The 12,558-nt window shown below is 51.1% G+C and overlaps 1 protein-coding gene across 1 annotated transcript in view; it reads left to right on the forward strand.

Annotated features, from left to right (window-relative positions):
• POLR1A (RNA polymerase I subunit A) overlaps nt 1-12,558 on the forward strand; it is an 80,065-nt gene that overhangs the window by 24,274 nt on the left and 43,233 nt on the right. The window contains exons 12-13 of the mRNA XM_005662406.3: nt 2,433-2,663; nt 9,958-10,212. Coding sequence (XP_005662463.2) covers nt 2,433-2,663; nt 9,958-10,212 — 486 coding nt within the window. The remainder of the gene's footprint in view (nt 1-2,432; nt 2,664-9,957; nt 10,213-12,558) is intronic.

Here is a 12,558-nt window from a genome sequence, read left to right on the forward strand (position 1 = left end):
TCTCCAGACACCCTCCCTGCACAAGGAGGACCCATCTCTCGGACCGTCCGGGAGCAGAGAGCAGGGGACACATCCCACCTGCCTGACTTCCTCCTGTCTTGGCCTAGCGGTTAAACCTTCCTAGTCAGATTGAATACAAGACAGAGATGAGGAGTGGGGTGGGGGTGACCCCTGTATTATCCCTGCATCAGGAGTCAGGGCCGTGCAGGAGAGGACGCCTCGCCCATCCTCTCAGATGCCCAGGGGCCAGTGGTTTGCCCCATCACCCATTAGTGTTTCCTCGGGGGGGAGCGGCCTCCTTATCTCACTTCCCAACCACTTCAAGCCGTGGGGCTCATTAGCAGCAGCCCTTTAATCAGCTTCCTCCTTAATGGGCCTTGAGGTCAGTAATAGAGGATGGTTTAATTCCCTCCTTGGAGAAGCTCATTTCCTTGCACTCAGCCCCTTCTGCCCCTCTCGGGAGAGGGCTGGTGACAGCAGAGCACAGAGCTCAAGTGTTCTGATTGCCTCCTGTGTGCTGCCACATTGTCCTCCCGGCACATGTGGGCTTCCTGGGCAAGGGGGTGACCTATGAGGGGACAGGTGTCAGAGTTGCGAGGGCTGTGCCCATTGCCGTCTGGGAACTGTGGGTCTTTGCATCTGGGAGTGGGTCAGGTGGCAGGAGCAGCACTGGAGAGCCCAGTGGTGACATTCCTAGGTCTGAGGCCCTGGGAGGAGAGGCCCATGACCTGTTCATTGCTTTCTTTGGACAGAAGGCAGGGGCTCCTCCTGTTGGCTTTGGCCTCAGGGTGCCTACTGTGTCTCCAGCTTTGAGAGAGACCTTGAGTGTTGCTCTTCTTTCCACCTTCCAAAGTCCTCTCTTTCTTGAATCTAGGTTCGTTTGGTTATGGGGGGACTCCGAGATCACCCCTCTGCCCACCGTCAACCTGCCCCAAGCCTCAGGGCCATGATGGCCTGGGGGTGTTGCTCACAGGATGGCTGCAAGGACCAGAGCCTGTGACACTGCTTCTTGATCCTTTGTGGCACACCCTTCCTGTAGAGCATTGTGCACAGGTGTCACAGAAGTAGAGAAGGTGAAGTAAGTTTGGAGAGTAAGCTAGAGATCCAGCAGTGAACCAGACAGACCAGCAAGTTCCATGAAGCTTACATTCCAGTGGAGAGGCATCAACAGATACACAGGTCCTTCCTCAACTCGTGACGGGGTTATATCCCTGTAAACCCATCTTAAGTTGAAGATAACCGTACCTTGAAAATGCAATAATGGACCTAACCTACTGAAAAGCATAGCTTAGTATCCAGCTTACTTTGCCATAAATGTGTTCTGAACACTCACGATAGCCTACAGTTCAGCAAAATCATCTCATGCAAAGCCTTCTTTATAGTAAAGTGTTAACATTGTCATTTAAGTTGTGAATTCTGTACTGAAAGTGAAAAACAGGGTGGTTGTAAGTAGACCAGTTACCTACCCTCATGATCACGGGGCTTGCTGGGAGCTGGGGCTCACTGCCACTGCCCTGCCCAGCATCACGAGGTATCTCACCAGGTTTTGCTAGCCTGGGAAAAGATTGAAATTCAGAACAGGAGGTATGATTTCTACTGCACACGCACGCGTTGCCTTCAGACCGTCGTAAAGTCAAAAAAGTCCTAAGCCGGGCACGGTCTGTACGTAAACACTGTCAGGCAGTGGTCAGCACGTCAGTAGAAGTAGAGCAGTGCGGAGGGTTCGGGGAGTGCCTCCTATAAGTGCCATTAAGCAGGGACCTGCCCATCATTGCAGGGGCCTCTCAAGGTCCAATGTAGTTAATGTGCATTTTGAAGTATCAAAGCATCTTAGTATTCAGTTGCTCAGAACTCAGCCAGGGAACTTGTCTTTCATGGGGTGTGTCTCAGGGCTGGTGTTCAGTGGGGCACTGCATTTCCTCAGGTATCAGAAGACCAAATCAGTTTCATCTCAGGCTGAGCGATGAGATTGAGATGCCATGTCTGGGCTCAGGGCATGGCTGGGCTGCCATCAATTAGTGCCGGCTCTTGGGGTGGGTGGCTGTGGCTTGTAGGTACTTTCCGCCTTGTCAAGCTAGCGTCCCATGCTGTAATCCTGTCTTTGGAGACCAAGTTTATTTGCCTACCAGGAAATGATATTTTAAGGTGGGTTGAGAAAACGTTGGTGAACAAATGACAACACTCAGATTACTCTCTCCGGGCAGACTCTACTAGAAAAGGAGGCCCGATCTCCCTTAAGGGAGTTAGTCAGGGGAAATGATTGGAGCACACAGCGAGGACACTGCTCTCCTCCGTCCGGGAAGAACCTTCTTGGCTCAGAGAGCACTTCCACCTCTTAGGGGAAAAGCCACATAGCCCGTTGAGTCGGGTCTGGGGTCCATGGAACCTTTTTCTGCCCACCCCAAGTTCTTGAATCCACTCCTTGTGTCCAGGTGTTTGCCACAAAGCTGACCTACCCTCAGCCGGTCACCCCCTGGAACGTTCAGGAACTGAGGCAGGCAGTCATCAACGGGCCCACCGTGCACCCAGGGGCCTCCATGGTCATCAACGAAGACGGCAGCCGCACAGCCCTGAGTGCCTCGGACCTCACCCAGCGGGAAGCCGTGGCCAAACAGCTCCTGACGCCCGCCACGGGGGCACCCAAGCCCCAGGGGACAAAAATTGTGAGTAATGGGCCTATTCGGTCAGGGGCCCAGCTGGCTCCTGTTGGCTCCCCCGTGATGGTGAGAGCAGTTCCTGCCTCCCCGAGAGGAGGCACCCCCACCCCCCCGTGGGTGCTCCGTAGGGGCTTCAGGGTGCTGACCTCATCTAGATGCCCAGGTGGGGCAACACCATGAGTAAAACTTCACTTGGGGAGTTCCCGTTGTGGCTCAGTGATAGTATCCATGAGGATGAGGATTCCATCCCTGGCCTTGCTCAGTGGGTTAAGGATCTGGCATTGCTGTGAGCTGTGGTATAGGTCGCAGACTCGGCTTAGATCCAGCATTGCTGTGGCTGTGGCATAGGCTGGCAGCTGTGGCTGTAATTAAAACCCTAGCCCAGGAACTTCCATATGCTGCAGGTGTGGCCGTAAAAAGAAGAAACAAACAAAACTTCATTTGGCTGTTCCGTGCATTTAGTACAGTGCTGCACACGTCAGGGGCTTGGGAAATACCCTTTAATCTTAAAACTCCATTGTGATTTGCTGCCCTTAAACGGGGCTGCTCAAAGGGTGGTCCTCAGAGCAGCAGCATCCCTCAAGTTGGTGGGAAAAGTACATCCCCAACCCACCCACCCACCAAATTAAACTGTGGAAACAAACTGAGGAGTCTGTGTGTTAAGCTCTGTGGAGGGTTCCTCTACCTGCTAAAGTTTGAGAACTGCCCTAAAGGAAGGAAACATTCTATTGGTGACAACTAATAACAAACATGTTTTATCCCATGCTTCAATTTCAGGCAGTTGCTTGTGGTCACCGTAGTACTATGTTAAGAGCTCCCAAGGCTTTATCTGGGCTCCCTCGGAAAGGGTACATGATGATTAGCAATGTCCGTTGAGGGCACAGTTTGGTGGATGGTATCTTCTGTGTCTGTGTGAAAGAGCAGCCATTCCTGCGGCAGGGGGTAGGGGGGGGCAGGGGATGTAGCAAATGACCCTTAACCCAGGCAGTGGTGGTAGGAGTTGTTGGGAGTGAAATGGTCTGGGTTTGAGATTAACCTATGGTGACTGCCCAGAGTTAGGGGATGCCCGAGTGCGTCCCCCTCACCCATCTGCATCTCTGTTAGACCTCCCCTGACCCTGTGACTTGTCCAGACGCAGTGGCTGACAAGGTCTTCTTTTTAGTGGGTTAGGGCTCTCCAGAGGTTCCATAGGCCTTGGAGGTACTTTGGAGGAGGGACGGAGAGGGAGAGGGAGCACTCTTGGCCTTGTCACGGTGACCACTGGTCCCCATTGCTCTTCACTGCGGCCTGTTCTCTCCCTGTCTCACTGCTGTGCTGAGATGGAGCAGTAACAGGCCATGTGTTTTCTGCTCTGGTGGCAGGGGACACACAGACACAGATCCAGTCACCTGTTTTGTTCTTTTCTCCTGTGTTAAGTGAGGTTTGTGCTCATGGGATTCTTCTGCCATTCCTTTTTTTTTTTTTTTTTTTTTTTTTTTCCTTGTGTCTTTTTAGGGCCATACCCACAGCATATGGAGATTCCCAGGCTAGGGGTCGAATCGGAGCTATAGCTGCCGGCCTACACCACAGCCACAGCAACGCGGGATCTGAGCCACATTGTTGACCTACACCACAGCTTACAGCAACACCAGATCCTTAACCCACTGAGTGAGGCCAGGGATTGAACCTGCGTCCTCATGGATGCTAGTCGCGTTCTTTAACCACTGAGCCACGATGGGAACGCCCTATTCTGCCATTCTTCAGTGCCTAGTGTTTTGCTACAATCTGTGTGAAGGATGCAAGAGAAATCAATGTTTTTTTTGTTTGTTTGTTTTTAATTTATGGTGAAGCTTGGCAAACACCAGGTTATATATATTTTTTAATTTTTTTAAATATTTTTGATTGAAATATAGTTGATTTACAGTGTTGTGCCGATTTCTGCCATACAGCAGAGTAACCCAGTCGTACATATGTATACATTCTTTTTCTCATACTATCTTCCTTCGTGGTCTATCTCAAGAATGAGGTCATCTTCCTATTAAGTCATGCGCAACAGTCTCACAGTAGGAAATTTTGAGGGAAAAGTTGAGCAAGGAGAGCAGAGTGGGATCAGCTGGTGCCCGGTCCACTGCGCCCCCTGCTGCATTTTGCCAGGGACCACAGATGAGCTCCCGCTGCCCTGGGTGGACAGCGTGGTGAGGGCACCAGGGACCGGGACCGAGACCATGTGGTGTGGCAACACGAAGGAGCAGCACCAGAGGATGGCGACTTCACGCACATGATGCTCTAGAAGAAAGGAGTTTGAGGGGCTGCTTGGGGTGGGTGGGGCAAGTTTGGGGTCATCAGGAGGTGAGATGAGGGCCAGCCCAGGGGCAGCAGGGGAACCAAGGGTGAAAGCAGGACGTCTTTCCAGGGAGGGGGGGGGGCTTGGCCGTGGGCTAGGTGTCAGGGCTGCGGAAGAGAGATGAGCAGGAAGCCATGGGTTCCTGCTCCGGAGATGGATGCCCTGGGAGGAGCATCCTGGGCCCTTCTGGACGGAGGTGATGGTGGAGAAGCTATGTCTCCTGTGGAAGTTAGGAATGTGGGATTAGATGAGGGGGCAGCGGGTAAGAAATGAAGTCACCAGAGCGTTCGACTCTTTGAGCGCAAAGCGCAATGAAGAGAAAGTGAGGGGACCCTCAGGAGCAGGAGGAAGGAAGATAAGGTGTCAGGCTGCTGTGGGAGACAGTGGTCAGGTCCGCATCCGTCTGCCACCTGTGTGTGTGAGTGTGTGTATGTGGGTCAGGACCACCCCCGCAGTACCTTTGCATTCCCCAGGGGCACTTAGTAGGTATTTGTCGAGTTAAATATGATGTTTAGGAGGAGGGAGGAAACAGAGGGAAGATGCCTCAGATTTGCCCCAAGAAAGGTCACCTTTGACCCAGGAGAGCCCTTTGATCAAAGTGGGAGGTGCTTCAGGGGCTTTGTGATGAGGCAGCAGAGCAGCAGCTTCATCTGCAACTGAAGAAAAAGCAGAAGGATTGAGGGGGCGGGGGTTTGGACATTATTGGAGTGTGAGGATGAGGCAGATACATGGGGGAACTGCCTTCGCGTGTCCTAGTAGCATCTCTGGGGTCAGGGTTCGAGATGGGGAGCTTAGGAGGGGGCAGGTCGGCCTGGCCACCACAGGCTGGTCAGGTCGTGGGAAGGGACAGAAAGGACTTCTGAGCAGCTGTGAGACTGAGTGAGGTTGGCCCAGTCAGTTGTCTTCCAACTTAAGTTTGAATCCCAAGCCCCCTGTCCCTGCTGCCTTCTAGCCCCTCCCCCGCAATGTCCTGTCCCTGAAGGCCTCTTTCTGCACTTGGCCTGTCATCCCCAAGACTCCCCTAACCCTGCTGGCCCTTCAGGGCTCAGCAAAGCCTTCTTTCCTCAAGGGCAGGGTCCACAGGCTTTTTCGGCCGAGGGCCGGATACTGAGTATTTTAGGTTTTGTGGGCGATAGGGTCTCTGTTACAACTACCCAGCCCTGCCTTTTTGGCCTGCAAGCTGCCGAGGCCGCACAAAACCACTAGGTGTGGCCACGTTCCCCAGAACAGGCCTGACAGGTGGCCTGCCTGCGGGCTGCAGTGGGCCATTCTCACGACTTACATGGAGTTTCCCCTATGTGTCCCGCCCTCAACTCTGTGGCTCCTTGCCCTGTGTTGTCACTCTGCATGCACCCATCCATCCTCCCTCAAGTTCTTGAACCCCGTGAGGACAAGGGCAGGGTGTCCTGCCCGCCATTCTCCCAAGCACCCACCTTGTAGGAGGCACTCAGGAATCCCCTGTGTTCTGAACGGATGGATCCAGGTTGAGGTTCGGGAGGCTCCAAGCTGTGAGGGCCACGTTTGACCTGAGAATGTGGCCAGGGTCAGAGACAGGAAGGGACCTTGTAAAAGAAAAGTGGTTTTCATGTTGGGACTTGAGGACTAAGGGTGATTATCTTCATTTTCCAGAATTACAGTAACATTATATGTAAAGTTTATACATGTAGTCAGGTACATGTGCATTTATAATTTATCTGTGGGAGTTCCCTTGTGGTGCAGCGGGTTAAGATCCGGTGTTGTCACCGCAGCAGCTTGGGTCGCTGCTGTGGCATGGGTTTGATCCCTGCCCAGGAACTTCCACATGCTGCAGATGTAACCAAAAAAATAAACTGAAAATAAAAATTTTATGTGTATATATACACACAGATGTATATATACACAGATGTGTGTGTGTGTATATATATATGTAATATATATTATACATATAAATTTACCTGTAAAGCAGTCTTGCTGAGTGTGTTGCATGTAGATCATGACCAGGCTAAAGGACTGGGAGATGTGACTGGGAGAGAGAGACCCCGGTCCTAGGAAGGTCAGTGCAGGTTAGATGAGGAGGGGGAAGGGTGCCTAGAAGGACCGTGTACCCTGGGAAGTGTGAAGTCTCTGCCCTTCCCCTGGGCCTTGTCCCGGCCCAGCAGTCAGCCAGAAGCAGATCTTTGGCTCTGGGTCTGCCTCTGAGAACTCTGACCCGGGCGCTGGGGTGCAGTAATTTTCACCGCAGTGTTTATTTAGAGACCAGAGAAAGGAAGGGCCTCAGGTTTGGATTGGCGAGGGGAGCAACGTGTGCTCCAGGGCTTCTGTTTGGATTGGCCGGTGCCTTCCAGACAGGCCTGCAAGTCTTCCCAGCTGTGGGAGGTTTGCTTACGCTGGAGGATGTCTTGAATTTGCGAGCCTCAGATCTGAGGCCCCTCCTGGGGTTTGGGACCTGAGCCCCAGATCCCAGCAGTTTCTCCCTTGAGAAGCTGAAGAAATAAGACCTTGAATGTCAGCTCAGGCCCTGGGCAGACCCTCCTGGGAATCCTCAGAATCCAGGTCTCCGTGGAAACAAGGATGTGGGGGCAGGCGAAGGACGAGTTTGAGTTCCCTGGGGAGCTGCTTTTAGGCCTGCCTTTTAGAATTTGAAGGTTAGCTCCCTGCTTTCCTGAGTTGGAGGAAACTTTCAGCCTAGCTGAACAGGAATTAGGGGTGGGGAGCGTTTCTTATTAACCTCTAACCTCTCTGTACCCAGCTTTCTGATCCAACCTCATAATGTGGACAGTGTGAGAAGAAGAAACTAGACTTGGAGTAATTTGTTTCCCCCAGCCTGTCTTCTGCTGGGTAATTTAGGGGAGACTTGAGGTGGGGGGAGGTCCCATGGAGTGTCTGTAACTCCTCTGGACTGCTAAAAGCAGCCTGCAGAATGATGGGGGTCGCAGTTGTGATTAAAGTAGTATCTCTCTCTATCATTTAGGAAGCCCCGTAGTTAAAATAACGTAAGATTAAGGGCCTTACACCAAAGTCAGCTTTGTGAGAGGAGGACATGACCAAAGGCCTGTCGATATTGGTTAAGGAACAAAAAAGTGTGATCCGTGGCTATCTTTAAAATTACTTGTGGTTTTCTTTCTCTTTAAGTTTGCCTGCATTTTCTATATTTTCCCCTACAATCAGCATATCACTGATTTTTTTTCTTGCTTTCTCCAGAAGTCGTTGAAGATCTTTTTTAAAAGCTTTGTAACAGTCGTACGCACTCATTGTAACCCGAACATCCCTAAGATGTGCAAAGGCGAAGGTGATGATGCCCTCTGCCTCACTCCTCCCGAGGGGGCCATAGGCACAGCTTGATGAGGCTCTAAGCATCCTTTTCCCTCATGTATGTAAAATGGAGATTTGGGTGGGTTTTTATTTTATTTATTTATTTATTTATTTTGTCTATTTGCCATTTCTTGGGCTGCTTCCCACGGCATATGGAGGTTCCCAGGCTAGGGGTCGAATCGGAGCATAGCTGCTGGCCTACAGCGGAGCCACAGCAACTCAGGATCCAAGCCGCATCTTCGACCTACACCACAGCTCACGGCAATGCCGGATCCTTAACCTACTGAGCGAGGCCAGGGATCCAACCCGCAATCTCATGGTTCCTAGTCAGATTCGTTAACCACTGAGCCACAACAGAAACTCCTGGGTTGGGTTTTTAAAGGAGAAAGATTTATACAGTCTGACGAGCATCCAGAGTGTGGGTTAGGTTTTAAATTGCCTCATCCTGTCACCTTAGATGGCACCTGGATTGGCTCTCTTTTACTGGAGTACATCATACTCATCACTGCCAGACTGGTGTAGAGTTCAGTCATCCTTTTTCATCCATACATAACATTCCGCACTACATACCATGATTTATCCACCCATGCCCTGCTATGGGCCAGCCAGGTTTTTCCTAATTGTGGGAGGTTTTTTAGCCACACCCATGGCATATGGAAGTTCCTGGGCCAGAGATGGAATCTGAACCACAGGTGCAACCTAATGCCATAGTTGCAGCAACGCCGGATCCTTAAGCCACTGCCCAGGACTGAGGATCGAACCTTTGCCACTGCAGAGACAACACCGGATCCTAACCCACCTTGTCACAGTGAGAACTCGGGTTTTTCTCAGTTTTTCCACAGTAAACACTGCTGCGTAAACATACATGGTCTTAAAACGTCGGCTGGCACTTTTTTTAATCCTGAAAGGCCAAAAGGAAATGAGTTTTAAGTGTTCTGAGATCTCCTGTGAAATCACTTTCCCAAAAGAGAGTGGCAATTTAAACTTCTTATTAATTTTTAAGTGCAGTAAAACATTTTCAGAGAGCATTGGACTGGGAATCCAGAACCCTGTGTTTCAGTCCTGGCTCTGCCGAGTGAGAGTGGGCAAGGATCTCTACGACATTGAGTTCACACTGAGAATAACATTCTCATGTGGGACTGCTGGGGGATTCTAGAGGTCTGCCAAGTCCTTCCGAACCCAGGAGTTTTATGGTCATGTGTTGATGGGCCATCCTCAGGTATGTCCATTTCTTTCTTCAGATTAATCCTCAGAGGAATTCCAGGCTCTGGGAAGGCCATGCATCTCTAAGAAGACAGAGATTACTGGAGGGGGCCTGGAGCCTCATTTGATTATACCTCTGAGCCCAGAGCCAGGGACTGTGCTGTGCTAGCAGCAATTTCTCAGAGCACCAAAGGGACTTAGTAAGCTGTTTCTCAAAGATTTCTAGGGTTTCACTCCAGACTAAAAGGATTTTTTTGGCCACTTGCATAGCATGCAGAAATTCCCAGGCCAGGGATCAAACCCATGCCATAGCAATGACACTGCTGAATCCTTAACTGCTAGGTCACCAGGAAACTCAAAAGTTCTCCTTTCATTTAGTTGAATAGAACATGAGATAGGCAGAAGCTACACTCAGCCCCGGGCCGAGGTAGCAGTGATGCTGAAGTTGCCTTGCTCACCTCCCACTCTCCACTCTGCCCCCAGGTGTGCCGGCATGTGAAAAATGGAGACATTCTCCTCCTGAACCGACAGCCCACCCTGCACCGGCCCTCCATCCAGGCGCATCGTGCCCGCATCCTGCCCGAGGAAAAGGTCCTGCGGCTCCACTATGCCAACTGCAAGGCCTACAATGCTGACTTTGATGGAGACGAGATGAACGCCCACTTCCCTCAGAGTGAACTGGGCCGGGCCGAGGCCTACGTCCTGGCTTGCACAGACCAACAGTACCTTGTGCCCAAGGTGGGTCTGACCTTGAGGTGGTTGCACGTCATCGCCAGCATAGCTTGGTAATTCGGGTCCAGGCCCTCACCATCTTCCGGAGTCAGTGGGTATCTCCAGAGCAGGGGCGCATGGAACAGAGGGTCTTGGCTTCTTCCAGGTGGGGTCTTCAGCCCTCTGGTTTGCTTAGGGGCAGGAAAGGTTTCTCTCTTGCTCCATCTTAAGATGCCAAGAGAGAGGTTGTAGCAGTCCTCTCAGAAAGCTGAGTTTAGTAGCTGCATCGTAGGTCTTGTCTTCCAGACTGTTTGGATTCTATAACATTGCGCCTCTGGCAAGCATTAGCATCCCAACTGTGACGGTCCCTAAGGTCCAGAGATGACCTTGATCATTGCGTTTGGACACGCAGGAGTTTTAAGAGACAGCTTACCTCCAAGAGTGCAGATAAAATTCCCCTCCCGCCCATGAGGAATCTCCTCTGGAATCCCTTCCCTCGTTTGCAGCAGAGTGATTCAGTTACCCCTCATTCATTTGGGTTGCAGTGCAGCATATACAAGACTGGGTAGTAATAACAGTAAAGAACTATGGCTGCCATTTGCCAAGCACTTTCTCAGTGCCAGGCTCTGTACAGGGCACCTTGGAGGCCTCTCTTTCATGCTCCCCACAGTCCATGGCATAGGTGCTGCCAACATCCACATTTACTCATGGAGAAATGGGCCAACTTGCCCGAGGGCACAGAGCCAAGGAGGAAGGGCCAGCAGCGCCCAGATCCTTGTGGCTTTTGTTTTTTCCCCTGTGCGAGCCCTGCTGCCCTTCCGTAGAAGAGGTGGAGACCTCTGCACCAGAGGCTGCCCCAAGATGCACAGCATCTGTTAGCAACATCTCCTCCTGGGAACATCTCTTCCCCTGTCAGTCCCACCTCGGGGATCAGGCATCAGGCCAGAGTCCTGGCATCCCAGTCTCTTTCCTACCAGATGCACCACTCTGGCTTTGTACTGGATCCTGTTTTTATTTTATTTTATTTTGCTTTTTAGGGCTGTACCCACACATTTGGAAGTTCCCAGGCTAGGGGTCGAGTCAGGACTGCAGCTGCTGGCCTACACCACAGCCATAGCAATGCCAGATCTGAGCCGAGTCTGCTGTGCTGGACTCTCAGCAACACCAGATCTCTGACCCACTGAGCAAGGCCGGGAATTGAACCTGCATCCTCATGGATCCTAGTCGGGTTCGCTTCCCCTGAGCCACAGTGGGAACTCCCTGGATCCCATTATTTGACTGCAACTTTCTCTCCCATCTCTGCTAACCTCAGCTGGTGGTTGATTAGTGAAGGGGCTGACAGTAGGCAGGAGGGGTTATGGGCCCACTCATCTCCCCCAGAAATTATAAGAAATAATTTGATCAATTTTGGTATTCATTTTACTAATAATTAGGAATTCCCTGGTGGCTTAGGTTAAGGATCCAACATTGTCAACTGCTGTGGCTCAGGTAACTGCTGTGGTGTGGGTTCGATCCTTGGCCGGGGAGCTTCTGTGTACCACTGGTACAGCCAAAAAACAATTTTTTTTACTATAATTAGAAGAAATAATTAGAAGGAAGTAATTTGACTAATTTGAAAATTGGTCTTTGGTAGGTGTGATGGCAATAAAAGCCACCATCCACTGAGCATCCCGTGCCTCAGGCACTGCTCTGAGCAGTTTGTAAACATCCTCTCACTCAGTCTTCCTAAGAGCCTTAGAAGTATGGTGCAATTTTTAGATGAGGAAACACAGGTGACTTGCCAGCCAGGGCTGAGGCCAGGATGGGAACCCAAGAGCTGTGACCCCCAAGTCTGTGTGCTCAGCCTTGTGTGTTCTCAGCCCCCTTGACAGGCAGGGCTGGGGCTGGGTGAGGACAGGTGGCAGTAAGTGGCTCCCCGGGCTGAAGTGCTTTCAGGCTCTCTAAAGACAGTGTCACATGTCACCCCAGGGACACTAGCATCAGTTGGTGTGTTTTTTGCTGGCAGAGTGACCCCTGGAGCTGGGCTACTTTGAAGTTCTCAGACCAGTGAACTTGAATGTCCTGTACTTAATTTCGATTAAATAGGTAGCAAAGGGGACTTGATGTTTGCACCATGTCCTGCCAAGGGCTGGCCCATTTAAATCCAAATGCCCCTCATCGCAGGCTCTCCTGCCTGTAAGTTTTAGGTCAGGTGACAGGCAGAGCACAGGTATATAAGCTTAAGTCAGTAAACTAGTTTCTTTAAAAAAACAAAAACAAAACAAAACAAAAAAACAACTTTTGGGGGCTAACAGGAGGGTTTGCTTTACTTTCATTTTCTTTTGTCAGAGGTAAGGAGCTTTTGATTCTCAATAAAGTCTGATAGTCCTCAGC

Source organism: Sus scrofa, chromosome 3, assembly GCF_000003025.6.
Source record: "Sus scrofa isolate TJ Tabasco breed Duroc chromosome 3, Sscrofa11.1, whole genome shotgun sequence".
Classification (NCBI taxonomy): Eukaryota; Metazoa; Chordata; class Mammalia; order Artiodactyla; family Suidae; genus Sus; species Sus scrofa.